The sequence below is a fragment of the Microtus pennsylvanicus genome, chromosome 12 (assembly GCF_037038515.1).
Source record: "Microtus pennsylvanicus isolate mMicPen1 chromosome 12, mMicPen1.hap1, whole genome shotgun sequence".
NCBI classification, from domain to species: Eukaryota; Metazoa; Chordata; class Mammalia; order Rodentia; family Cricetidae; genus Microtus; species Microtus pennsylvanicus.
Window position 1 is genome coordinate 46,035,178 of NC_134590.1, and position 27,749 is coordinate 46,062,926.

At 47.5% G+C, this 27,749-nt stretch overlaps 1 protein-coding gene across 1 annotated transcript; it reads left to right on the top strand.

The window, feature by feature from the left end:
• The first annotated feature begins 234 nt into the window (after positions 1 to 234).
• Positions 235 to 27,249, top strand: Lgi2 (leucine rich repeat LGI family member 2). Its single transcript, XM_075943549.1, has 8 exons — positions 235 to 667; positions 2,509 to 2,580; positions 4,390 to 4,461; positions 6,312 to 6,383; positions 10,879 to 10,950; positions 11,625 to 11,794; positions 16,762 to 16,926; positions 25,299 to 27,249. Exons 1-8 carry the CDS (start codon positions 480 to 482, stop codon positions 26,114 to 26,116), a joined length of 1,629 nt encoding a protein of 542 aa, XP_075799664.1. The 5' UTR covers positions 235 to 479; the 3' UTR covers positions 26,117 to 27,249.
• Positions 27,250 to 27,749: the final 500 nt, after the last annotated feature.

A 27,749-nucleotide genomic window follows, 5' to 3' on the forward strand; every position in this document is an offset into this window, starting at 1 on the left:
AGAAAGGAGTCCAGTGTCCCTGAAATTCTTTGCATCCCGCAGAAGGATTGCGGGTCCCGGCTCCGGCTAAGCTCAGCCGGGATCCCAGGGGGTCTGAGCTTCGGTCGGCCCCTCCCCCAAGGTCATCCAACTTTTCCCTCCCCCTCCCCCGCGGGGCGGGCCCCCGCGTGCATTATTCATTGGTTCGGGCCCGCGGCGGGCGCGGGTGCTGATGTCAGGCCAGCGCGGGTGAGGCGGGTGCGGCGGCCGCCCAGCAGCCCGGGCGCGGGTGGGGGGGCGCCGAGTGGGGGTGGCGGCCAGCATGCTGCTCGGCTGCGGCTCGGCCTCCCACACCCGCGGCGCCCGCGTCCTCGCCAGCAGCGCCGGCGGCCGATCGGAAAGCGGCACCCGCGTCTGCAGCGGCGCCGGGTCGGAGCGCGCGGCGCGGGGCGGTGGCGGCAGCAGGGGTCCGGGCCCGGGCGGGTACCAGGGGTCCTGGCATGGCGCTGCGGAGAGGCGGCGGGGCGCTGGGGCTGCTGCTGCTGAGCGCCGCGTGCCTCATCCCGCCGAGCGCGCAGGTGAGGCGGTTGGCGCGCTGCCCCGCCACTTGCAGCTGTACCAAGGAGTCCATCATCTGCGTGGGTTCCTCCTGGGTGCCCAGGATCGTGCCTGGCGACATCAGCTCCCTGTGAGTGGGACCCCTCCATCCCCGCCCCGCCCTGCCCTGTGCCGGCCGCCACCACGGAGTTGCGGCTGGTGCTGGGGCAGCGCCACCTGACCCTGCTCCCTAATTTCTTTCTTTGCGTTTGGGTTGGGGGCGCACTACGGGACGTGGGTGGAGTCTGTGCCGCGGGGAGGCTAGGGGACTCAGAACCACAGAGCGCGAAAATCCAGATAGGTCCGCGTGACAGTTTCTCATTGTGGCCCGTGGCCACCTGCATTAGATCTACCTGGGGGAGCTGATGTTACTGCAGACCCAGGGCCCACAGTGGGGTAGGGTCTTTGCACCAGAGTTCACAGCCTGTATTTCGCGCCCCGGGATGATCGTTGGGGGTGCCTTAAAGTTTTGAGTGGTTCTGTTGTGCTGCTGGGTGGGTGTGTGCGTGACTGGAGGGTAGCTGAATGTGCCCGGATTGAGTGGACTAACTAGGAATGGGTGAGGCCTCATGGCAGCCACCCTCCGGACCTCTCCACACTGCAGATTGGGAAGAGGCTGGCGTGGGCAAAGGAGGGGTGCTCCACGTGGCTTCAAAGAGGGGAAACCCAGAGGGCTTCCAAGTACCTTGGGATAATGAGGCGTCCAGCTGAACCTCTAGGGTAGGAAGCCACCCGACTTCTTGCCTTGAGTTCAAGAGGGCCTCTCTTTTTTCCACCTTTCTCCACAGGAGATTATATTACCAGCACGGACAGAATTAATCAGAAGGGGTCCTCTGTCCACTTGCTAAGTGACTTCAACTGGTCTCACACAATCACACTGACAAAATGTTACTATGGAAGGGACCTTAGGGGGTTACCTTATTACTGGGACATGTCCTGCTAGGACAGCCCATTGTTCCAGGGTAAAGTGCTGGGGGCAACCCCCCCCCCCCACACGCACAGTTGTAGAGGAGGGAATCCTGAGGGTGAGGGAGTCCTGGGGATAACATTGTTTGTGTGCTTTTTCCTGCGTGTCATCATTCCCGTGCCTTGTTTCCAAAGCAAAACATCATCACCGGCCAGGGATGGATAGGTCCTGGGTCCTGTTTACATTTGTGAAAAGTTGGGAGAGTAAGCTGTGGGGAACAGCAGGCCTGTTTGACTCATAATATTGATAAATTAGATCACGTGGGGGATTCTAGCATTTCTCTTGTTAAGCTTTTGGGATATGACCAAAGCCGAAGAGTTCTGCATGTTAACTCCAATAGCGTATGGAAGCCCCGCTGTGGCCAGAAAGGGCAGGAGACCCTGAGGCCGAAGCAACCAGGCTTCTTCCTGGAGTTGACTATTTATTGACTATTTATCTGGCAGATGGCGTTACCTCTTCCTTCTTGGGCAAGTTCAGGTGTCTCTGAGTTTCCCCCACGAGGCTTTCACAGTGCATTTAATCAGAAGTGCTCTGAGTGTCTTCCCGAGACGCATGCTTCTGAGGGGGATACTTAATCCTACCCCGGAGTTCCGTGGGCCAACATTAACTTTGTGTGTGCACAAACAGAACCTTGGGCGAAGGTGAAGTAATTACCCACCTTCAGCAGGGGCCTCCTGGGGTGAAATGAAGGAAGCTAGAGGATTATTTTGAGCTGACAGTGTCTGTGCAAGGAGACAGACCAAGGATTCTGTTAGCCCGAGGAGTCTCCCTATTGATCGAGTACACTGGAGGCAGCTTACCTCTCGTCAGCTTGTTTCCTGGGGAGATGATGGCCAAACACATGTAGCTTCATCCCAGGGAGGAATAGGGTGAAGCTCAGGGGGAGGATGAGGCCAACTGCAAACTTGAGTTGGCATTTCCTGAAAGCAACCTGGGCATCCCTCTGCCCTTCTCTTGCCCTGTAGGAGCCTAGTCAATGGAACCTTTTTGGAAATCAAGGACCGGATGTTTTCCCATCTGCCTTCCCTGCAGCTGCTGTGAGTATGGAATATTCTCTGCAAAATGGGGTCCCCAATGTGTGGTTCTTGAAGGGTGGTCTCGTCTTCCTGTAACACAACAGCTAGAGTCTCCCCTGCTGACTCCACATTGAACCACCGTCCTGCTCCGCTTTCTCACCTGACTTTCCAACAACTTCTCCAGGCTTTGTGGTACATCCCACTCAGAGATCAGGCAATTGAGGGAGGCTGCCTTGGCCATAACCAGAGTTTCACCTCAATGAATAGTTTCCCCCAAACATCTCACCTCTAAAGAAATTTATCTTTGAAAATCTCGATATAACTCTTCGAAGACCACTTCCAGTTTGTCTCGCGTACATGCAGGCAGGCAGCATACTGGGTATCGTAGGTGTGCATGCTTCGACCTCACTGGCATGGCATCTCTTCGGGAAAGGTACTTTGGTTTTCCAATCTGAGAGATGAAGAAATGGATGCTCAGAACACGGAAATACCTTGCCTTGATCCATGGAGTGAGGATCCAAGCGCGAAGCCCAAAGCTACATTTGCCCCTGCTCCTCTTAGTGAACCATGCCCAAGTCACCGTGATGAGTGCTAGAACAGGAGGACCCTGTAACCCCAAGTCAGTTGATGTTTGATAATGACAATAAATGTCCCCAAGTCACTTTTGAATGTAATTCCCTAGGCTGGGGTGTGTGTATGGAGGGTATGTAGCTCAGTGGTAGAGCATTTGTCTACCATACAAAGTTCCATCCTTAGCATCACATAAACAAGACAGGAAATCAGCAGGCCGTTGTGAGTCCATGACACAGATGCTCGCCTGTTTCTTGGACTCAATGAGCCTGTAACTACAGCAGGCAACGCGCTGTAGAAAAAGACAGAGGCGCAAATCACTACCCATCCTCAGCAAATTGCCATTGATAGTTCTCTTCTTGGTGTGTTTTACACCTACTATCACATTAAACTCACCACTTAAAATCTCAGTTCATATGCCAACAAGGTGACTCCGTAGGCAAAGGTGTCTGCCGCCAAGCCTAATGACCTGAGTTTGATCCCTGGGTCCTGTATGGTGGAGGGAAAGAAGCGACTCCTCAGATTATCCTCTGACCTTACATATGTGTAGCGGCACATTTGTGCCCACAGACATGTCGTACAGCTATATGATAAATAAATACATAAACAAATCACAACTTTAACTCTCAATTCTTTTGGAATAGTATAGCCTACCTATTATTTGGCTAAATAAACTTAGGTGGTCTCTATAAATATTTATAAAAAGTATTTACCTGGCTACTCAAATAGAAAACTACATAGTGATAATCTTCTAGAGATTTCTTAACCTTTTAAGAATGATTATTTCTGTTGAGAATGTCTAGCATGGTAGAATGGGTTTTTGCTTTTTCGTCCCCACTGTGTGACTTTGGTCAACCCTCTTGTCTTCTTTGGGCTCAAATATCTCTAGAATACAATTGGATTAGATCCTCATACGTCTGTGATTCCACGGTTTCTTGTGCATCATGAAGACTTCATTGGCTATTCAGTTGTGCCTAGCAGAAAACTGTTTTTGAATAATGCTCACCAGTTCATATTTCCCAGGATTCATAGTTTCCAAGATGGGGGCAGAAAGGTTGTACTGGAGATAGCAGAAAATTCAGAAAGCAAGAGATCCCTTTCTCACTGTCCCCGTCACAATGGTGAGGACAGCTGGGAACCTAACGGGTTGTCCTTAGGCTGAGAAGAGCCTTCATTTGCCCACGGATCAGCACCTAAGAAAAATGGCTTTGCCACACGACTTGCCCTTTTTGTCTCGACTAAAGCCTGTCTTGTTTTCAGACTGCTGAATTCTAACTCATTCACGGTGATCCGCGACGATGCCTTTGCCGGCCTCTTTCATCTTGAATACCTGTAAGTGTTGCTGAGAGTTTGGTACCTCCAAGGGCTTTCTGAGTTGTGTCCTGTGGAGGGGATGGGGTGCAGAAAGTGCCATTCTCTTGCCAGCACTGGCCTGTGAGTTGATTTTCTTCCCAGCGTGGGGGCAGGAGGAGGCTGGGGACAAAGCTCAGGAGGGAGCCGCTGGCTCATTCATTCTCGGCTGACATTTAATTTGTCATGTAGTAAGTACGGCTGGAAATTGTGTTGGGTATTTTTACCTCCATAACTAGGCATGGATTTGCTGATGGGCCAGAAATAGAGCTGGATGGTTCTCAGGGCTACTTATTTTTAAACAAAGTTTCCCTATTTGAGGGTAAACTGCCTGGTTTGTATCCAGCTGTCCCATATCCCGTTCGTTCTATCTCCTGTGAGTTCTGCTGAGGGTATGATTAGATTTTCCTTTCCTTTACCTAAAAATGAAAACCCAAACCAAAGCATAAACAACAGAAAAACAGGAGAGGGGGTTATTCCCCCCTTCAGACACACCGCTTCCCCTTCTAGCAGCGAACTTAGCCGTGGTTCTTATTTCAGCCTTTGTCCCATCCGAGTCTTTCCCTTCCCCCTTAAGTTGTCCCAGCCTTGTGTTGGGCGAGTCTGTAATAATGCTAATCCTGCTATCAGTTGGGATTTCCTTGTTTAGCATTCAAAGGATTTGCAAAGCCTGCTGTCTTATCTGAGGTGAACAGGTAGACGTTGGCATTCTAGACACATCCCAGGTAGGAAGAGCTCTCTGCTGATGTGAAGTCTCCGGGAACAAGGTCTCCCCAGGAATTCTTTCTCCAGAGAACCCGCTCATAATCCAGTATTTTGGCATGTATTTGATGTGGAAAGAGTGTCGCAGCCGAAGGGGTGAATCCACCGGGGTCTGCCAAAAATCCATGGATAGCTGTGGGGTACCTGGGAATTTTTGTGGTGGGGGGTTCATGTGCCACCCGGGGCTTCAGGGAGAAAGTTAGCTTCTCGGGAATGCTAAAGTCTAGTGCTGAACAGACATCAGAGTTTTTAAAAACAGGCATCGGAGAGTTCTCTCTGGGAGAACTAACTTGTCAGTTGTGTCGCAGATGCGGCAAAGCCTTCCCCTTGGACCATCTCGTCAAAGACCTGCTAGCATTTGACTTAGCCCTTTGGCCCCTGGGAACAGTCGCAGTGTATTCCTGTCATATCCTGAGTGTCATTGTCCCCGCGCAAGCCCTGTACCATCTCAGCTCAAAGAAAGTCAGCGCGGCTCCCTGTACTGTCCTTTCTGCTTTCTAGCATCGGTCAGAGCTCGGGAACATCCCTGCCTTGTGACCGTTTGCCTAGGGATGAGGCTGTGTAGGACAGGGTGAGCTCAAGCTTGCTGGAAACCATGTGTAATGGAACTCTTCCTAGTGGAAACTAAAAGGCAGAGATGTAAAACAATGGGGCTCCTTCTAGGGACTAGGGTGTTAGCAAAAGTGTATGGTTAGCGGGGCACAGGGCAGTGTAAGAGGAGTGGGGAAAGTGCCTGGAAGCTTTCCAGTGTCTCAGAGATGGGAGACTTTCTGGCCTCTGTGCAGGTACATTCTTCTTCCTTCCTCACACCCAAGATGCTATCCGCTCTGTTGCCAGCTCTGAATTTGGAGACATCTATGCTGATCTGTAGGGAGCAGAGAAGCTGGCACGCATGTGTTCTTGTTCACACGCCCGGCTCCCTCATGGAGTTTAGCGCAGCTTGCTACTAACGTGGGAGTTTCGATACTTCTTTGAGTGCTTTCCGATGTCACTGCTAAAGCACAGTAGGTCATCTGTTGGGGCTATTAAGGAGAGGGAATTTGGTTATATTATGTTGTTTCTCTCCTTAGGTTCATTGAAGGGAACAAAATAGAAACCATTTCGAGAAATGCCTTTCGGGGCCTCCGTGATCTGACTCACCTGTAAGTTCTCTGAGCTCTGTTCTGGGGACATGACTCAGTCTGTAAAATGCTGGCCATGCAAACATGAGGCCCATGGTTGGATCCCCCTAGCCCATGGAAAAAGGCGAACATTATGGTGCATACTTGTTACCTCAGTGCTGGAGAAACAGAGGCAGGAGGATCCCTGGGGCTTGCTGACCAGCCAACCTCTCCTAAGCAGTGAACCCCAGGTCCCAGGGAGAAACTCTGTCTCAAAAAATAGTGTGGACGGCTCCTGTGGTCACATGTGCACACGTGCATGTGCAAACACACACACACACATGCACACCCACCGTATTGGTTTCCCTTGATGTTTCCATATTTACAATATCTCTCAAAGGAAACTCATTTCCGGATCACCCAAGAGGTTCCTATGCTGTCAGACAACACTTACTGTGATGACCAACTGCACATTGGTCTCCGCCATCCTGTGTCACCGTGGGAACCCATGTGACTCCATGTGAAGTGAGAGCCCCTCAGTGCTGTGAGGGTCTTGAGATCATGGAGGAAGTGGGATGGAGGCATGGTTCTTATACTCACTTGGTGCCAGGTGCCAGGTACCCAAAGATCTTCTCTGTGTTTTATGATCATCTGTGAGTTCCTATTCTGCAGAATCGGGAGCTGAGACTTACGTTACTCAGCGAAGGACATCAGATAGAGTGGCACAGAGACATCCAGTGTCCTCCCATTAGATGAAAGTCGCTTTTTCTGTTACATTAGGTTAATCTGTAGTTTCAGCTAAGATCTCTGATTCCTTACTGGCTTGCCAGAGACCAAAGCAGGAAAAAGAATTGATCTGACTTGATCTGCATATCGGAAGGAAACAAGCACACACACTTAGAAAAATGAATAAGATTGGAAAAAAAAGAATGGCTATGTTTGTGAAAATGTAAAACCGGACATTGTCACGTAGGAGTCATTTAGTAGCCGAGACTTGGGCTCCATTTGCATAGTAGAAGATTTTGTCTGAGGAAGATGATGGGTCCTATATCCATAGTCATCCGCCTGTGATTAAAAAGACAGCTGAGGAAACTGGAGGGCGCTGCCTCTGGCTGCCGGGCAGGGATGGTGGCGCCTTTGAGTGTCACCCTGACCATACTGTAGGGACTGTGGTCACTTAAGAGTCTTTCCATTTAGCCACAATGATCCTGGTGAAGGCATCTGCCAGTGGGCACAGTGAATCTGGGTTCTGGGGCCACCAAGCAGAAGCCCTACCTGAGCTGAGGGCTGGAGAGGTAGGGGAGAGGGAGCAGCCAGGAGAAGTTGAAGCTTTCTTGACAACACAGTGCATGGAGGAAGATTGTGTCCTGCTGTGTTCTAGGGTTTCTGTCTTTCTTTGGAAGTGCAGGCGTCTCTCAGAGTCAAGCTGTAGGCCAGAGCCCTTACTGCTCATGGACTGAGGTTTCAGGCTTGGGTTCAAAACTCCAGGTCATCACTTACTGATATTACCTGGCTTTTCTGACCCTTAGTTTCCTCATTCTTGAGATAATGATGATTATACTGACTGTAGATGGCTGATATACGTAATAGGTTTATGATGTTTGGCTGTAAAAACAGAAGCCCCATTCCCCCCAGTAAATGCCAAGGATATGACTGGCATCATCATCATATCATCATCATCATCATCAGCAGCAGCAGCAGCAGCATTATCATCATCATCATCACCATCATCACCATCATCATCATCATCCTCACCATCATCCTCATCCTCACCATCCTCACCATCATCACCACCACCATCATCATCATCCTCGCCATCCTAACCATCACCACCATCACCACCACCACCATCATCACCATCATCATCCTCACCATCATCCTCATCCTCACTATCCTCACCATAACCATCACCACCATCATCACCACCACCACCACCGCCACCATCATCATCATCCTCGCCATCCTCACCATCACCACCACCATCACCATCATCATCATTGTCATCATCATTTTCCTCTTCCTCCTCAATGACAATACCAATTCCATCCTTCCAGTCCAAAAAAATCTTGGCTTTCTCTCTGGATTGATAAATTTTCTTGGCCAGTTGAGTATCCAGACAGAGACTGCCGAAAGGATAGATACGGCTGTCTGGCGAGGAACAGCTGGAGCAGATAAATGTGGACCCCAAAAGTTGGGAAGGACGGCCATTGATATTAGGCACAGGCTACAGGCAGAGCTCACACATTGCTTTATAGAGGGAACTTCCCTTTTCTTGCCTTTAAACATCACACACAGAGAAAGCTTCAGCTCTAAACTTCACTCACTTCCTTAGGGAAGTCACTACCCCAAGTCTTCTCATTTAAACGAGATGTTTTGTGTTGGCCTTTTGTGAACTTTCCAGACATTTGAATACTCACGTTCATATTAAAACACGAGCCGGGTTCCAAAGCATAGAGGGAGCAGTGCCAATCTGTAACTAAAATCTAGGACATTTGTTTTCCAGCGGTCTTATAGAACCCAGGGGACGGGAAGCTATTAAATAGTTTGAGAAATGAAGTAAGTGCTATGTGTTCGTAGACTAAATGAAACTGAACGGAGGATGTTAATGTTAACCTCTCAGCATGGGCAGGGTGGACTATAGGGCTGACTTCTGAAACCTAAATTGCAACCTTGGAACAGTTGCTAAATATTCTTGTTGGTTTTCTTGCTTGCTTTGGTCATGCCGTTTCTAATTATATTATTACCATTTCAGTGCGATAGCTTCCAGGTAACTACAGTTTTAGCTGAATCATTAACTGATATTTAGATAAAATGGGTTTTTTTTTTGCTTTGCTTTCCATATCAAAACAAACACCCCACCCTTTCTAAAGTTTCCAAAAGTTACCCCAGTGTATGGTCAGTGTGATTACATAATCAGCTTATTTCCCAACACATCAAAAACTGTGCAAGTACCTCATCAAGAAAAGCAAGGTAAAACAGCACATGAAACGGTATTCTGATCCATTTATGGCTGCCTGAGTGGGAAGAGGAATAATTAGGAACCATTGGCCTCCCATTCTCAGTCAGTATTTGAAGGAAGAATATTTGGAGTAAAAAGGAGCTTAAACTTTCTACTACACCCCACTGACTGGTAGAAGTGCTCGTTTATTTGCCAATCATTCCGGGATGGGCCGTGACCGTGCTATGACCGGGAATGACTCACTGTTTTATAAACTACCTGCATGTTTATCGTTTAAACATGTTGCCATTTATACTCACAAGTAGAAGAAAACTCTAGAAGAAAGTATCCATTTCTCTACCAATTTGCATTCCTGTGTGGTGTCTGGGGAAAGCATAGACTTGATGTACATTGTTTCCACACTCAACATCTTCCCGCAAGGACACTGCACTGTGGGCATCCATCCTCGGCTGGCTGGCGGCAGGGCACTACAGAATCCTGAATCAACAGGAGCTGGTTCTCAACCTAATGGTTGCTGTAGCTGGGGGTGGGGGTGGGCTGGTGGCTCAGTAACCTCTTCAACACTAAGGAGGAACAGGGAATTGATTTCTCACAGCCAGTTATTCAGGAAACATGCCACTTCCCCGAGATCTTACGCTATTCTAGCGTGTTAGTGTGGAGTGTCTTCATGGGAAAGAGTGTTCGCTGCGTCCATTTGAGAAACACAGATGACCAAATATGCTTTGATGACCGTAAGAGAACTTCTTAGGTAAAGCTCGTACATCTTCCATTGTTAGTCTCCTACTGATGCTTCATTCATTCCCACAGTAGCATATCTGTCTTTACCAGCCAAGTTTCCCAGCGTGCTGAGTTCAAGGCACTGTTCAGGGGGTGAGGGAAAACCATGGACAGACAGCAGTCTCTGTTGCTTTTGTGTCAGGAAGGTACCCAGTCAAGAAGCAAACAAATAATTAAAACCTAGTTTGCAAATGACCATCTTCCAATGGAGTCCAATGAACCATGACAGAGTTATGGCTGGGTTGGAGTAGTGGGTGGTGGAGTCTCACCTAATGGGGGAGGTTTCTAGACTATAGAGAGGTCTACATACCTTGAAATGAAACATTGGCACTTCTCCCCCCCCCCCACTCCCTTTTTTCAAGACAGGATCTCACTGTCTAGGACTGGCTGGCCTGAAACTCACTATAGACACTAGGCTGGCCTCAAGCTCACAGAGATCCACCTGCCTCTGCCTCCCAAGGGTTGGAATTAAAGGTGTTTTGTTGCTCCGCGAGGCCTAGGACTTTGGCTTTTATTCCAAAAACCAGAGAAGCCTTCTGTAGTTTAATAGCTTTGCATAGAGCTTAATAAAGTGCTCATAAATAAATAAATAAAGCTCAAAATAAAAAAAAAAGGTTACATTAGAATCCAGTGTAATGGAACTTGTATCTTTCTCTGGGTGTTGATCAAAGCCATGAATTGCACCATGTTTTGATGCAGAGCCTCAGAGCTCTCCATGAATCATTAGATGTTCTTAAAGGGACTTCAGAATGACTGGCAGGAAAGTGGTAACCACTTTAAAATGTGACTTTCTTTTTCTAGTTCTTTGGCCAACAACCACATCAAAGCACTTCCAAGGGACGTCTTTAGTGATCTCGATTCTCTGATTGAACTGTAAGTCATGCAGATGAGGTTTGTGTATACTGGTTCCAGGCCCTAGTCAATTGTCTTTCAGGTCCCTTTGCTCTTGACTAAGTAGTACTCTCACAGAGTAGCGCACACGGAGGAACAGCATATGTATTGCCTTGTGTTGAATCCAGCCATTAGCTACCGTGCCCTGTGTCCGATGGTAAATTAGGCTTGCTAGATAGGTGGTCCCCGAGCAGTCTTTCCATCTGCTTTGCCTTCTCAAGTTTCACTAGAAGCCTTGTGACTGTAGCACTTTGTACCGGATTCTGTTTAATAAGACCTGGAATGATCCAGTTTTGTTTATGAACACTGTCTTCCTATTACCTCCTGTTTTTGTCTATGGGAACCTATATTGGGACGTTCTCCCATCCCTCCCAACCTCCACCATTGCACTGAGATAATTTTAAGAGGGATGCTGTCTCATCTTTGAGAACCGTCTGTATGCCGTTCCATTCAAATCGCGCATCAGGGAATACTCAATGAAGATAACAATAAATACAAGAAATAGGATGCATGAAACATAGTAATTTTATAGAAATTCCGTAATTGGATTGTTTTAGATGTATCAGGCTTTGAAAACCCCCACCGTTTCATGTTACTACCAAAACACATCAAATGCGTCTGCTTCCTCGTGTGTGTATTTGTGCTTTGTATTCCAGAGATTTAAGGGGTAATAAGTTTGAATGTGACTGCAAAGCCAAATGGTTGTATCTATGGCTGAAGATGACGAATTCCACTGTGTCTGATGTGCTGTGCATCGGGCCACCAGAGTACCAGGAGAAGAAGCTCAACGATGTGACCAGCTTCGACTATGAGTGCACCACCACAGGTAGGCAGAGCCTGTCTCCTCAGAGATGGACACGTAGCATAATTCTTTCTTTTCCTTCTGGACTGCCACCTGCGTATGAGGGAAAGTGAATGGAGATGTTTCTGATCGAAGTCATTTTAGAGAAATGAACCAGGGCTGGCAAAGTGGCTTATTGTGTAAATGTGCTTGTGCCAAGTTTGGTGACCTGAGTTCACTGCCTGGGACCTATGTGCTTGAAGGAGAGAACTGATTGCTACCAACTGTCTTCTGGCCTACACACACACACACACACACACACACACACACACACACACACACACACCACACACGCAAAATAAATCATCAATTTGGTTGGGAAAATATCTCAACAGATAGGAAGGATTTTGTTAGCCACCCTGGCTCTAATCTTAATTTCTTTTTTTTCTTCATCCCCCCCTTTTGAGATGGGGTGTTGCTATGTAGCTCAGGCTGGCCTAATTCTTGTCACATTGAGCAGGCTGGCCTTGAATTTGAAGCAATTGTTCTGCTTCAACTCCCCAAAGGCTAGCTATTACAGGTAATTTTTTTTGCCAAGCCTGTTTTAATTTTGATTCATTGCAAAATCCAAATCCTCCAGTTGTATTATTGTTTCTTCCCTCTAATTGTGTGTGCAATTCTGAGCGTGTGTGCATGTTCATGTATGTGCATGCATGGGTGTGTGGATGCCAGAGATGGAACTGGGGTGCCATTCCTCGGGATTGCTTTTTGAGGCAGTATCTCTCATGGTCTGAAACTTGCTGACTCAGCTGGACTGGATAGCCAGTGAGCCCCACAGTCTAGCTGGTTCTGTCTCTCCAGCACTGAGCTTACAGTGCGCCTCACCATGTCCAGCTTTTTAAGTAGGTTCCGGGGAAGAAAACTTAAGTCTTCATATGCAGACACTAATTTTCTGACTGAGCTAGCTCCCCAGCTTGCCTGTCTGTCTGTCTGTCTTTCTTTGAAGATTGAAATACAGACTTAAGAATTTGATTTGCCTTTCATGGAAAGACAGACACAGAGAAGTCTGGATATTTTTACTGTCACTGGCTTCCCGCCTCCCAGTAAGATAATACTTATTATAAGTTTAATACCAGATTCTTGTATCTCTAAGTTATTTTCCATTTCAAGTAGGCTGAGATAAGTAGGGAAATTATAGCCTATGGCAGAGTAGACTGTGTAAGCTGGCGAGTGCTTGCTAAAGGAAAACATTCCCGTCGAGGGGAACTGCAAAGGTAGATTTTGACTTTGTTTGTTTCAGAGCCCACCTCGGGGTTTCCATTTCCACATATTTAGAGGTTATGGAATAAAATTAAAATGCCAACTCCCTCCAGGTCCCCGCAGGTAAAGGGCAGGGGATGCCTCCGTTTGAAAGGTTCAAGCAGGCTTCCGTGGCTTCTGAAGCCGGATTTTCAAGGCGAGAGGATCAACCCACAGTGTGCAGCCTGCTTCCTAGATGTTGGTGGGAATAAACCACGAGGCTAGGAGTTGCTATCTACAAAGCCTGAAGGCATGTCAGGAGGAGCAGTGGGGAGGAGAGCTCAGAGTACAGCTAAGAAACCCTGAAGACGGGGAATATCCCAAGAACAAAGTATTGCATTTAGAAAAATCTACTGCTCCCTTCCAAACAAGCCAAAACCCACCACGTAGAAATGAATTCCAGGTGTTTGTGTATATGTGCATATGTGTGTCAGCAACTAGAGGAACTCACAAGTTCTGCTCTTTTATGGGACACTGGAAATTTCAAGCAAGTAACCTTTTCTGCACCACAGAGCTGGGCTGTGTTCAGCTGTGTGATTGGCGGGTACCCGTTATTCAGCCTAGCCACTAAGATGTTATTTATTGTGCTATCTGGGCAGTGCAATAAATCAGAGGTCATGGTTGGTGGCGTTTGTACAAAAAGGTGTCATTTAAGACCTTTTGGCATTAAATGCTATACTATAGCTTTCTGAGCCTCCTCTTGGCTTTTCCTTCAGTTCTTTTCTGGAGAATTCTCTAAATGATGGCATTTCCCATCATTCTGTTCACACCTGGTCACAGTGTCCGTATTGGAGAAGATGACACAGGCTTTTGTTGCTGTTCTGGGAACAGAGCATCATTTATATAAGAAAATAGGATTTCTGACCTCAGGGCCTTCTGGATGGTTCTTATTGTGTTCTGGGACTGAACATTTTCATTGGGAAGGAGACTGTTTAGAACTGGAGCAGCCAGGACCTAAGTCCCAGAATTTCTGGGGACAATGTGCGTCCTCTCAAGCATTTGGGCCATCTCTTGGGTTTATTTGTTTTTGCTAACAAGGTTTCCACTCCTTGGCAAAGTCCACATAGAACTTTCAGGTAAGCAGTGACTGACTGTTCTGTTTCTGTTGCCTTGAGGCTCATGGACACGCTAGCTGCGCTCCAAGATTTTTCTTTTTCAGGGTGATAATACAATAAGGCGTCCTGTCCCCAGACGCTGCCCTTGCCACATAAGTGTGTGGTCACTAAATTGTGAGGGTATTGACATTCCTGTCTTCTGTTCATCTCAAGTCCTGGCTTCTGAGGTTTTACCAAAGGCCAGGGAAAGTATGTGTGAGAGGGTGCCCGGAGGGTGGAGAGCCAGACTCACTGAGGGAGCTCGGGGTCACTTTATGGCTTCCTTCGATCTGATCGCTCCCGATTTGGCCCCAGAGAGGACTCTGTTCCTCCACAGAGAGGAGCAATGAGCATGTAGCCACCACCAAGCTGTCTCAGCTCTTCAGATTAATCACAATCCTTCCACACCCTCCCCTTCAAGGCTATTTTTAACCAGGCAGAGATTCCTGTTACCCACCGATGATCCCATGTTAGGGGGATAATTCACCAAATTCCTTAGAGGGAGTGAGTTTTGCATCCTAATTGTCCTGTTAGCCTCCCTTGTTCAGGCTGATGAAAATGCAAAGAGAAATAATGCATTAATGCGCACTCTCTCTCCCCATAGGCTCCGCACCATGTATAATTTATTTTCTGCAAGTTCTATAAATAGCTCTGTAAAAATCCGTGGACTCCAGTGGGAGAAAGGCCGAAATTGTAAGAGACCCACTGACATCATAAACTTGATCTGATGTGAATGGAAGCCGCGGCTCTCAGGGCGGAATGCACTATTAATCTTTTAACACTAGGAAATTGGTATCACTTCGATATGTGTGTCCTTTGAGGTCTCTTTACAATGACCGCGCCTTTGGCTTTGTGGAAGTCGGGTTCAGATGTGGGTAGGAAAAGGTATTTAAATTTGTCTAGTGCCTTTCCTCAGAACGTCTAGACGCCTGTCTCAGTCACTGTCCCTGAGCCTTCCTTCCTTTTCCTTTGATGCTGGCAGTAGAACTGTCTTCTACGAAGGATTTGTCATTTATGTGATTAACAGTCTGTGCCATGCCAGATAGGAAATATCATGAAACGGTGAATTTAATTTGAAAAAAAAAATGTAATAGGGCCATGGAAGCTTGATTTGTGTAAGTTCTGAATCCAGGTAGAACTATTTCAGACAAAACTGTCTTTTGATTTTGAATTGTGTGTATTTCTATGGATTTGTGTATGCTTGGTGCCCGTGGAGGCCCGAAGAGGGTGTGCTAGCTCTTGGAGCTGGAGTTACTGACAGTTGTGAGCCATTGGACATGGCTGCTGGGAATTGAACTTGGGTTCTCTGCAAGAGCTGCAAGTCCTCCTAAGCACTGAACCATCTCTCCAGCCTCCAGTCTGGTAGATCTTTTCTGTTGCAGGATTCCTCAGTAAAGGGGGAAACCTTTTATTCTTCTGTAAAACACACACATTCTGACTCAGAGGCTTACATTTCTGAGACTTGGGAGCACAGGTGGGAGAGAAATGGGAGCTAGCCTCTACCTCCTAAGAACTAGGATTAAGCATATGTGCCACATGCCCCCCCCCCCGTGTGTGTGTGTGTGTGTGTGTGTGTGTGTGTGTGTATGCTATGCTCACTCCATGGGCAACCCCCCTCTGCCCCTTGGCAATTCTGTGCCATACCCAAAGTTCCACAGAGAGTTAGTGGTCATTTATGGACTCAGCGTGGATGAAGACCACTCAATCCTCAGGAGACAGAAGAGGACCCATGCCACTGTGCTGCACGCGTTCCTGCAGAATTCTTTGCCTGCTTGTTGCTCTGTCTTGATGCCTAGACCCTAGGCACAGCACACCAAAGTCCAATATCCAGGCAGCTCGTTTCCTCAGGGGTCGTCCCTGCAGAAGATTCCCAGACTTATATGCATGCCCTGTTTGGAAGTGTAGTACTCACTATGGCCTGCAGAGGCGCTGTTTCCCCATAGGGGTGTGTAGAATTGAATGTAAATGACAAGTGACCACAGGATCCCTATTTCTTGTGAGTTTGAGAAGTGTAGCCATATTAAGCCAACTTCTTTCCCGGAGGGGTTGCTCTGAGAGAGCTAGAAGTGTAGCATTCTCAGAACTTACTAGAACACAGCATGCCACTTCATGAATTTCCTGCAGCCTTCTTCCTGCCCTGGCTTTCTGAAAGCCAGGTCTCCCAGATCCACTTAGACAGTTGAGATCTTGTTAGTAACTTGTTACACTGTCTCCAGGAAGCAGTATCAAAAATTCCTCTGGTGGGACTGGAGAAATAGCTCAGAGGTTAAGAGCATTGACTGCTCTTTCAAAGGTCCTGGGTTCATTTCCCAGCAACCATATGGTGGCTCACAACCATCTATGAGATCCGATGGCCTCTTCTAACATATGTGATAAATAAATAAATCTTTTTTTTTTTAAAAAAAGAAAGTATATAAAAAAAACTCCACTGGCCTGACAGTCCCATTTTGCAGAATCTCCAGAGCCAAGCGTTCCACGGGCCAGTGTGGAGTGGACTGGCCCCACCTTCCCTGCTCCTCCCCAGGTACCTACGCTGATGATGCAAAGCCAGAGAACTGCAGTTGGGATTCTCACAGGGTTTTATGAACTGATATTTGTTTTTCTACCCCTCCCCCCCAGACTTCGTCGTTCATCAGACTCTGCCCTACCAGTCCGTGTCAGTAGACACGTTCAACTCCAAGAATGACGTGTACGTGGCCATCGCTCAGCCCAGCATGGAGAACTGCATGGTCTTGGAGTGGGACCACATAGAAATGAATTTCCGGAGTTATGACAATATCACAGGTGTGTTGTGGAAAGAGACACCCCCTGTTATAACCACGGGAAGGCTTGAGGCCCTGCCTCCAGGAGAGGCGGGGACCACATTCCAGCCCACACTGATGGTCACTCTGAAGTGTTCTCCATACAGTCAGATATTGGTGATCACAGAACTTCAGGTAGTGATTTCACACTGGTGGTGATCCTTTTGGGAAATAGGAGATGGGTGTGGGGGGGAACTCCACGAGAAAGGTGAAAAGCATCTTCCTTCTATGATAAGAAGTCATGTGGGAATCTCATGGTCCTGCATAGCTAAGTCAGCCTGATTACCAGAACTAAATCATAGTTTTGTTTTTGTTAAGCTGATTACTAACTAATGTACCAACACACACACACACACACATACACACACCCATTGCTTGTTCCGTTGCTGGGACACGCACACACACACACACACACACACACACACACACATTGCTTGTTCCGTTGCTGGGACACACACACACACACAACCATTGCTTGTTCCCTTGCTGGGTCACACACACACACACACACACACACACACACACACACACACACACACTGCTTGCTCCCTTGCTGGGTCTGGATGCTCACTGCTCACACTTACTAAAAGCATAGCAATGAGAATGGACCAATCATAAATTCAGGCCTTTGGCTTCTTTCGGTGCTGCTGCTGTGGGTTCCCAGGGTTTTAGTGATACTAAAAATGAACTATCTGCTTGCTCTTTAAGTAAATGGATAAAATTAAGATCATAGCAATTCTTCAATCTTCTCAGCTTTTTGAGTGTAACTGATACTGGCTGTAGAAACAGCCCTCTGGAAGCCTGGTCACTGTCCTCTGGAGATTCCCTTCCCAGGCTCCAGGGGGCGTTGAACTGTTTCTCTGGAGTGCACCATGGTAGAAACTCTGGATCGGGAAGATCCTAGGCGTTTCTCAGGCACACGTGGCTACACAGCAAATGCAGGGACATACGTAGTCAGAAGCAGTGGCATTTCACTCCTGGGGGACCAGCTACTAATGAGTCTAATCATGAGTGCTGATGTCCGGGAGATGCCATCTCAGATGAGCTAGCTGCTGCTGCCACAGCCAGCTGGCCTTCCAGTGTGGCGCTTACTGTCTAGGGAGCAGGGCCTGGAAACACAGACTCAGCGCAGATTTGTGTGGAGAGCCTTGGATGTAAGAACCTGATATCCTGGGGAACAGAGTTAGCTGTATGGTTTCGGGCTTGGAGCCTGGTGTGGGCTGTCTTCTCCCTGGGTGTCAGTACAGTTGGTACAGCTTTGCAAGTGACCTACTCTATTTATTTGGGGACAGAACCTATCTCTGTGTCCCTGTCCCAGGTATGGGGTGGCACCGTTGTCTCCCTGCCGTTGCCACTCACTGCAGCTGGCGATAGAGGGCAAACTGGGGTCCTCCTTAGGGTTCTTAGTCTCACCAATACAAGGTTTTAAGAATAAGCTCAAATGTAACCACGAAGGCAGTTTTCTTAGTATTAAAAGGAAAAGTGCAAGGCATAGAAACACCAAATCTCAGCAGCTGCCTGGAAAGGGGTGGTGGAGGAGAGAAGGAAAAAGCCATGCGTTGAAGCTGGCACAGTCAGACACAGACGAAGAAGCAGCCCCATGGTGGAGAGAAGAGCTTCAGAGAGAGTGAGGAAGCAGGGAGAAGCCCGAAGTGTTAAGGGAAGCAGACTTAGAAAAGAGATTAAAAAGGGAAGTTAGGCATTTATCTGAATAATTCAGAGAATCAGTCAGATTTACGAACCTGCTTGGCTGTGGTCCGGGTCTGTAAGCTTCTGCACTAAAGGTGAGGATTCTGGGAAGGAAAAATCTCATTAAAGGACTAATTACTCCATCTAACTCTTTAGCATGGCTTAAGCTGAGCCTTCCTCCCTAGAGGTGCTCCCTAGTCAAGGTGACTGATCTAGCTGGAATGGTATCCATCTCGCCCAGAGACTCTATTTTCTTGGTCAGGAACTCTACCCCTGGTGGCAACTTCAAACCCTTCCTCCTTCCTGCATTCACTCATTGATAAAGATTACGTGGGCACTTCCTCTGAGCCAGCTGTGTTCTTGTGGGTGGGCACATAGTATTTGGGCAAGCACATTAATGTTCATATGCTTCTGTCATCTGCAATGGGAATTTTGTGGCTTTTTTTTTTTAAAAATGGGTTAGTGTAGTATTGGACTTGGCAATCTAGTGGGGAGGTAATGGGTAACCTGTGTAGTGAGCAGAACCTGAGGACAATGGGACCCACTCTATTCCATCAGAGACCCCAACTTTCTGGCTTCAGCTAAGACGTCTAAGACTTGTGTAGGCACAGGGAACCTCAGAACTTGCAGAGACTGCCTGAGACTTCGGGCAGGGGGGCGTTTGTCTGTCTCTTGGTCGCTGAGGTTTGAGTTGGTATGAAAGTCTTCAGGTGTGGTGGAAAAGCAAAGCCACATATGGGGCCATTAGCCACCAACAAGAGTAAGGGAGGGAGCGTGGATAGTTCTCACCTCCTTGGGCTGGGCCTGCCTCATTCAGCATTCTACTTTGTCATGGAGAGACTCTGAAGTCAGCAGAAGCTTCTCAGTGTGTTCTCAGTCTATGCCTTTTAGATGGCGTCTCTGAGGAATCAGAGAGGCACCCATTTCTCTGCTGCGGCTCTGGTCAGATGTCTCCAGGTGAGGAACCCAGTGGCTATGTTCACACTGACATCTGTGGCTTCCTCTCTGTCTTCTTCTCTTATTCACTCTTGCTTTTTGTATTTTTCTTTTTTCTTTTTGGGATTTCTGCATGTTCCAGCCTGTAATCTTTGCAGACAGACAGGCAAACAGATGAGGCACACACACACACAAACAATCTTTCTTGCTGCTGACATACCCACAGGCTCAGTTGGTAGAGCACGAGACTTAATCTTAGGGTTGTGGGTTTGAGCCCCCTGTTGTGCATCATTTGTAGACAGAAGTTTCTGTCCTGCCTGGTCCCACAGCAGTTCAGTTCCAAACAAACACACAAAGACATATTAATTATATGTTGTTTGTCCTATTGCTTATTACAACTTAAATTAACCCATAATTCTTATATACCTTTTCTCAGTAAGGCATTCTCATCTTGCTTTCTCTGCATCTGGCTTGCGACTGTCCTTCCTCTTTCCATAATTCTCCTAGTCTGTTCACTCTGCCTATACTTCCTGCCTGGCTACTGGCCAATCAGCATATGTTCTTCCTTGACAGTGGGACTGAAGTTGTTCTTTAAAAGAGACAGACTTCTAAGTATACCCCCAGGCATAGGGACCTCTATAGTCTCCCCCTCCTGGCATAGGTACCTCTGCAGTCCCCCCGCCCAGAGGGACAAGAAGCTTGAGTTAGAATTGCTGTCTGTAGGGTGGGAGTTCTTGAGTACTTTGGCAGTTTATACCCTAAAGCCTTACAAAAGATACCAAACACTTATTCTAGCAGATTCTTACAGCTGAGAACAGTACCAGATGGTATCAAAGCATGTTTACTTAACAATATGTGAAGGGAAACATGTCATTTATCAATAATGAAAAACAAGAAAGAACTGCTATGTCCAACAGCAGAGGATTAGTTGAATAGGATGGGGTGCATTCATGCCATGTAATATTGTATAGTATTGTGGTTTTTCCTTTTTAGTTTTATTAAACTTTATTTCTATGCATGTTTTGCCTCCTTATATATATGTGCACCACTTGCATTCCTGGTGATCAAAAATCCCAGAAGTTGGCATGGGATCGCTTGGAACTCAAGTTCCAGATGACTGCCATGCGGGTGCTTGGAACCAAACCTGGGTCCTCTGGAAAAGCATTAAGTGCTCTTAAACTCCAAGCCATCTCTCCAGCCCCATTGTATAGTATTTTTTTTAAAAAAAAATTTAGTTGTAGAAGATGACTGATAACATAGGGATTCAGTGAAAAAATAGATTCTAGGGGTGGAGAGACTGCTCAGTTGTGAATGTTTTGATCCTCAAACCAGTGTTTGATCCTCAGAACTCACACTGGAAAAAAAAGATGTGTCTCCTGCTTATAGTGTCACACTGAGGAGGCGGACAGGTGGATGCCTGGGACTTACAATGAGAAATGATACCGAGACCAGTATTCTTGTCTTTGGATGTATATGATCACATGTGCACACATGTGCATACATACAAAAGTAGGCTTTAAAAAGCATGTATAGAATACAAGCCCCAATGTTTTAAAGGAAGCATATATAGCTATATGCATATATATATATATATATATGTGTGTGTAAATATATAGACATTGATAAAATAAATCAAAGATGAAAGAAGTATGTTAAGAGTTTTTTGGTTGCATCATAAGTAGATTGTGTGCATGTGTCTTTTGGCACTTTGGTGATGGAGTACGGTAACCTAGATTAAAACCCAGGTACTACTACATACTGGCTGTGTGACTTTACATGAATCGCTGAACCCTTCTGTGTCTCATTGTAAAAATGGACATGCTGGTAAGAGTCGTAGCTGTCTCCAGTGGTGACTGGAAAGAATGAGTAGATATGCTAAAGTGCTCAGGGTGGTGCCTGGTGACAGGAGTCCACTTTCTAGGTTCTACCTATCATTCTTATCACATTTGGTGAACAAGCACTCAGAAAAACAATTTAGACACAGGCAAAGGGCCAGGTTCTAGGAAGTCCAATGAAAGAGAAAGTACCTCTCCGGAAGCCACCGATTCCCATTGCCCCCTAAGCTAATCTGCAGGACAGAAATTGGATTGTTAGCCTTGTAATTTACAGACCAAATTCACTTTGGTCATATTACCGAGCGAGTTAAAAGAAAGACGAAACTTGTAATGATCTCGAGGGAGGGATGGTGATCTTTGAGATATGAGTGGTCCTCTAGCTAAGATTAAGAGGGTGGCCTTCTTCAGCGGGGGATGGGATCGATTGTAGAGAGCATGCCAGTGGTGACCCAGAGCGGAGCGGGAGCAGGGTTCCTTGTGACGCCTGAGCTGGGTCTCAGATCACTATCCCACAGGCATTTTTGAACTGTGGGCGAGCATTAAGGGGGCGGGGGCTGTCTCGTGATTGCCAGGACAGCTGCTTCGCTTATCCTGCAGTGAGACTCCTGTGTGCCTGCACCATGCATTCAGAGTTCTGCTCTGAACAGTCTTGCACACTCTTTGACTTCTCCAGAGACCCCGGGGACCATGGAGATACCCAGTGCAAAACTCACCATCCTGACTACTTCTTATGTACTGTGCTATGGGGTTAGGTACACTGGTGTTGTGTGTGACCAATCTTCACGTCTCTTTCATAATGCATCTAGTAAACTGCACCCCCTCCCCAGTCCTTTATGTCCAGTCTTTGTCCCTGGGACCCCTCCTGCAGGTAGGCTGACAGCTTTGTCCTTTCGGGGCTGGCTTCATTCATTTAGTGGAATGCCGTCTAGGCTGGACCATATTGCAGTATGCAGCAGACTTTCCTTCCTTTTGGAGACTGAAGACTATTCCTGGTGCTCATGGACCACAGCTGGTTTATCTGTCTGTGGGAGCGTGGATTGCATCCATCTTCCAGCTCTTGTGTGTAACAATGCTTTCAATACGACTGTCTTGGTTCGTTTTGGTGCTGTTATTATTTATAGGAAGGCTTATAAACAACAGAAATTTCTTTTTCAAGTTCTGGAGTCTGAGCCATCCAAGTTCAAGATAATGGCAGATTTAATGTCTGGTGCCACATCATCTCATAGCTGTGTGTGTGTGTGTGTGTGTGTGGTGTATGTATATAGTGTGATGTGTATGTGGTGTATGAATATGGTGTGTGTGCGGTGTATGTGGGGTGTATGTGTTTGTGATGTGTGTGGTGTGTGTCTGTAGTATGTATGGGTGTGTCTGTGGTATGTGTGTGGTGTATGTGGAGTGTGTGCGTGTCTGTGGTGTGTGTGGTATGTGTCTGTGGTGTGTGAATTTGTGTGTGTGGTATGTGTGTGTCATGCGTGTATGTTGTGTGTGTCATGTGTATGTGTTGTGTGTGTATGTGTTGTGTATGTGGTGTGGTATGTTTGCGTATGTGTTGTATGTGTGTGTGGTGTGGTATGTTTGCGTATGTGTTGTATGTGTGTGTGGTGTGGTATGTTTGCGTATGTGTTGTATGTGTGTGTGGTGTGGTATGTTTGCGTATGTGTTGTATGTGTGTGTGGTGTGGTATGTTTGTGTATGTGTTGTATGTGTGTGTGGTGTGGTATGTTTGTGTATGTGTTGTATGTGTGTGTGGTGTGGTATGTTGTGGTGTGTGTGTGTGTGTGTGCCGGCACATGTACCACATTACATCTGTGGAAGTCAGAAGACAACCCTGGGTATCCTTTCTGGTCTTTCCTGCACTCCATCTTGTCTGAGATGGATTCTTGTTGTTTGTCTGCACCAAGCTAGCCTCTTTGTCTCCTCCTCCACCACGTAGACTTCTCCTGTCTCCTCCTCCCATCTTGCTGTAGGAGCACAGGGATTCTAGGATCCTAGTACTCACACCCAGAGCCATTTCCCTAGTCCTTCAGGTCCCCACACCCCTCCCCAGTCTCCTCATGGTGGAAGAGCAGGAGATCCCTAGGGTTTCTGGGGTAATTCTAGTCATGAGTGACCTAGTCTCCTCCCCAAGCCCTGCTTCCTGGTCCCATCCCCCAAGGTTGTTAGGGATGGAGAAGCCCTACTCCCTAATGGCCTCCAGCCCCCTGTCATGGCAACACAGATTTCTGTGCTGCAGAGGGAGAGCTCACATAGGGGCGCAGCTAGAGTGAGCAGGCTGCTGATGTTCAACAGGAGGATAAGTGAAAGAAAAGAGGTCCCTCTAGAATGGAGGACAGACCCAGGCAAGCCGTGGCCACCAGCCACCCCACCTTCACAACCCACTGCTTCTCCAGTTAGCCAGCCGTGGGGTGGTTTGGGGTGATCGCTTTTCCAGAACAGCTGAAGATTTTCTTGAAATCATTTTTACCTACAACTCAGTCTGTTGTCATTAAATGTCTTTGGTGCAAGAACGCATATAAAGGAGTAACTACCAATATAGTCAACACGTTTAATAGGAGAAAGTACAATGGTGCATGTTCCCTGTCTTAGGGTCGGTATTGCTGTGATGAAACACCATGACCAAAGCAACTCGGGGAGGAAGGGGTTTATTCAGTTTATGCTTTCATATCACAGTTTATCATCAAAGGAATTCAGGACAGGCACTAGCAGGGCAGAAACCCGGAGGCAGGAGCTGATGCAGAGGCCACAGAGGAGTGCTGCTTACTGGCTTGCTCCTCGCGGCTTGCTCAGCCTGCTTTCTCATAGAACCTAGGACCACCTGCCCAGGGATGGCACCACCCACATTGGGCTGGGTACATCCCCCATTCATCACTAATTAAGAAAATGCCCTACAGTCTTGAGTACAGCCAGATCTTATGGAGGCATTTTCTTAATTGAGGTTCCCTTCTCTCTGATGACTCTAGCTTGTGCCAAGTTGACATAAAACCAGCCAGTGCGTTCCCCAAAGAGGGCTTCTGTGGGATTTGGCCAAGACTGGCTTTGATGGTTTTCCCAGAGCCCTGGATTTCCTCTTACATGGTCTGCTTGGCTATCTCAGACCCCCCATGCAAGCCCTCTTCTTTATCTTTCCCCATGTTCTGGTTGGTTTTTGTCAACTCGACTCAAACCTAAACGTATCCTGGAAGAAGAGGGAAACTTTCATTGAGAAAGGCGTCCATAAGACTGCCCTGTAGATATGTCTTTGCATCTATCTGTGCAGCGTTTTGTGGACTGATGATTGATATGAGAGGGTTCAACTCACTGTGGGTGGTGCCACCCCTAGGTAGGTGGTCCGGATGCTAGAAGACAGCAGGCTGAGAAAACCACAGGATCAAGCCAGTAACTACCCTCCTCCGTGGTTTCTGATCCAATTCCTGTCTTCAGGGCCCTGTTCTGTTTAAGTGTCTGTCCTGACTTCCCTCAGTGATGGATTGTGATGTGGAACTGTACGCTGGAATAAAGCCTTTGTCCCACAAGTTGCTTTTTGGACATGTTCTTTGGTGATGTCTTTATCACAGCAATAGAAACCGTAACTAAGACACGAGCCTCACTCTTTCAACCCTAACATTTGTTTGAAACCTAACAAGGTCAGGTTTCGGTGTATGACTTTGAGGTATGCATGAGCATTTGATCTCTCAATTTGTTATCCAGGTTTCTATTCCAGCCCCTGCTTTGAGCTCTTTTTGGTTTGTATAAAGAAGTAAAATTGTCACCTAGCTAGTCAATGTTTAAGTTTGCGAGGAACCACCATGCTATCTTCCACAGCACCACAGTCCCTTTGGGCAAGCAGGGTCTGGGGTCGGGGAGGTTCAGCACTCACTTCATCCACACTAAAGCCTTCTCTTTCTCTCGGCCACAGGCCAGTCCATCGTGGGTTGCAAGGCCATCCTCATCGACGACCAGGTCTTTGTGGTGGTGGCCCAGCTCTTTGGTGGCTCTCACATTTACAAATACGATGAGAGCTGGACCAAGTTTGTCAAATTCCAAGACATAGAAGTGTCTCGGATTTCCAAGCCCAACGACATTGAGCTGTTTGAGATCGACGATGAGACGTTCTTCATCATCGCCGACAGCTCGAAGGCCGGCCTGTCCACGGTTTACAAGTGGAACAGCAAAGGGTTCTACTCGTACCAGTCTCTGCATGAGTGGTTCAGGGACACGGATGCAGAGTTTGTGGACATCGATGGGAAGTCACACCTCATCCTGTCCAGCCGCTCCCAGGTCCCCATTATCCTGCAGTGGAACAAAAGCTCAAAGAAGTTTGTCCCCCACGGTGACATCCCCAACATGGAGGATGTCCTGGCTGTGAAGAGCTTCCGGATGCAGAACGCCCTCTACCTTTCGCTCACCCGTTTCATCGGGGACTCTCGGGTCATGCGGTGGAACAGTAAGCAGTTTGTGGAGGTCCAGGCTCTTCCGTCCCGGGGGGCCATGACCTTGCAACCCTTCTCCTTCAAAGATAACCACTACCTGGCCCTGGGGAGCGACTACACCTTCTCACAGATATACCAGTGGGATAAAGAGAAACAGCAGTTTAAAAAGTTTAAAGAAATCTATGTGCAGGCTCCCCGGTCTTTCACAGCCGTCTCCACCGACAGGAGAGATTTCTTTTTTGCATCCAGTTTCAAAGGGAAGACAAAGATTTTTGAACATATCATTGTTGATTTAAGTTTGTAAAAGGTGTGATTGGGGGAATTTCAAAGATGTGTAGTGTTAGCTCTCGCAAGAGAGAAAGGGGACCAAGAAGAAATAAAATTTAAAAAAAAATCATAAAATAAGCCAGGCTCAGAGCTCTGAAATTAAAATTCATAATGCACTGGGGAAGTAGTTAGACATTTTCAAACTTTTAGGAGTCACATTTTAACCAGGGATTGCATTTTTTTTTTTTTTTGGCTGATTGCATGACAGGCCCGTGCTGCTGTTTAAATATGACATCTTAAAGCCTGTAATTTCTGAAAAAAGAGCGCAGCATCTTACCATCTAGCAAACAGCGTGCTACTACTTTATTTTCAATGAGAAAGGAGAACACCGAGCAAGAAGGGCCAGCCCTTTTAGTGAAATACAAAACCAAAACGCCCCCGCCCCACTAAGCCCACAGACCTGCCTCATCCCATCTTCGCAATCTTTCAGCTAAGAGCTGTAAAGCCAAAGTGAGCTGAAAAGAGCTGCTGATCATCCGCTTGAACATCTCAGAACACTTTGCAGTGCTATTCTGAGCCATCTCAGTTTCCTGAAAGTCAGGGCCAGTCTTCCGGCATCTTCCTTGGAGCAGAACCTTGGCTCTGCCCTCGTTTGGATTGATCCCCCTCATGGAGTGTGTTCCTAGGTTAATATTTGATATCGCTTCCTCTGCCACAGAGAAAATATTCTGGTGACACGTGTCTAGGCCAGCATGGGCTGTGGGTCCAGCAGCAGCAAGATAAAGGGGTTCCCCCTGGTTTTTTTTTGTGGTTCAAAGGTGACCCTCGAGGTGGCTGGAGCAATCATGTGTGTCTGATGTGCGCTGTTGCTCACTTGCATCTCTGAACCCATCCTTTTAGTTTGTGGGTAACTGGCAGACGGGCCAAAGGCTGAGCGGTGCTTTTCATCTGTCCTTTGGAGGGATGGAACAGGTGTTTCCATCCACTGCGCGCTGGGGAGGGCTTTTGAAGTGAGATTGTACGGAGTCAGAGGGGACTTTACTCAGATCTGGATGCGCTTTGAGGCTCAGAGGGGGCCCTTTGATTGATGCATGCCTTTGCCCTCTGGACAACTTAATATTTCAAGTAATTGGTTGAATGGAAACCTGTCTCCCTGCCCACCTGCCTCCCTTGCTCCTGGAACAAGGCTTTGTTGAGTCGCAGCGATGACAGTGGCTGGCTTGTGTAACCCTGCTGCAGTTTCTGCACGTGCAAACATCCAAATCCCAGTGTGGCTGCTGTCAACAGGGGCACACCTCCCTCTTCCAGCACACTAGGCAAAGGAAGCTTGGCCATGTGCTAGTGGTGGGGCATCCGGTAGAGCGTCAGGACAGACCAGCATCTCATAGTCCGTGTCTGTGCTCAGGACCAGGTGGGCTATTTCAAACCAGGCCTCCCCATGGGGACAGCAGGATAAAGCAGATGCTTTTTTAGGGGAGCCCTTTGCAGAGTAACCCACTACATCCCTTCCAGCCATGAAGGTGGCATAATCCCACTGCAGTGTGCTGTGGAGTTCAAACCCTCATCGCCACCCTGTAGATAGGTAGAGGGGGTATCAGAAATATGAATGGATCTGTTCTTCTCTGTAAGCGGCAGGGACTGATCAATAGATACACCACACTGGAGAGCTG

Excerpts from the sequence above, each read along its gene's own strand:
- Lgi2 (XM_075943549.1), top strand. The coding sequence starts at position 480 with ATGGCGCTGCGGAGAGGCGGCGGGGCGCTGGGGCTGCTGCTGCTGAGC. Across the intron at positions 11,795-16,761 it reads CTATGAGTGCACCACCACAG|ACTTCGTCGTTCATCAGACT; the intron begins GTAGGCAGAGCC and ends CCTCCCCCCCAG. Across the intron at positions 16,927-25,298 it reads GAGTTATGACAATATCACAG|GCCAGTCCATCGTGGGTTGC; the intron begins GTGTGTTGTGGA and ends TCTCGGCCACAG.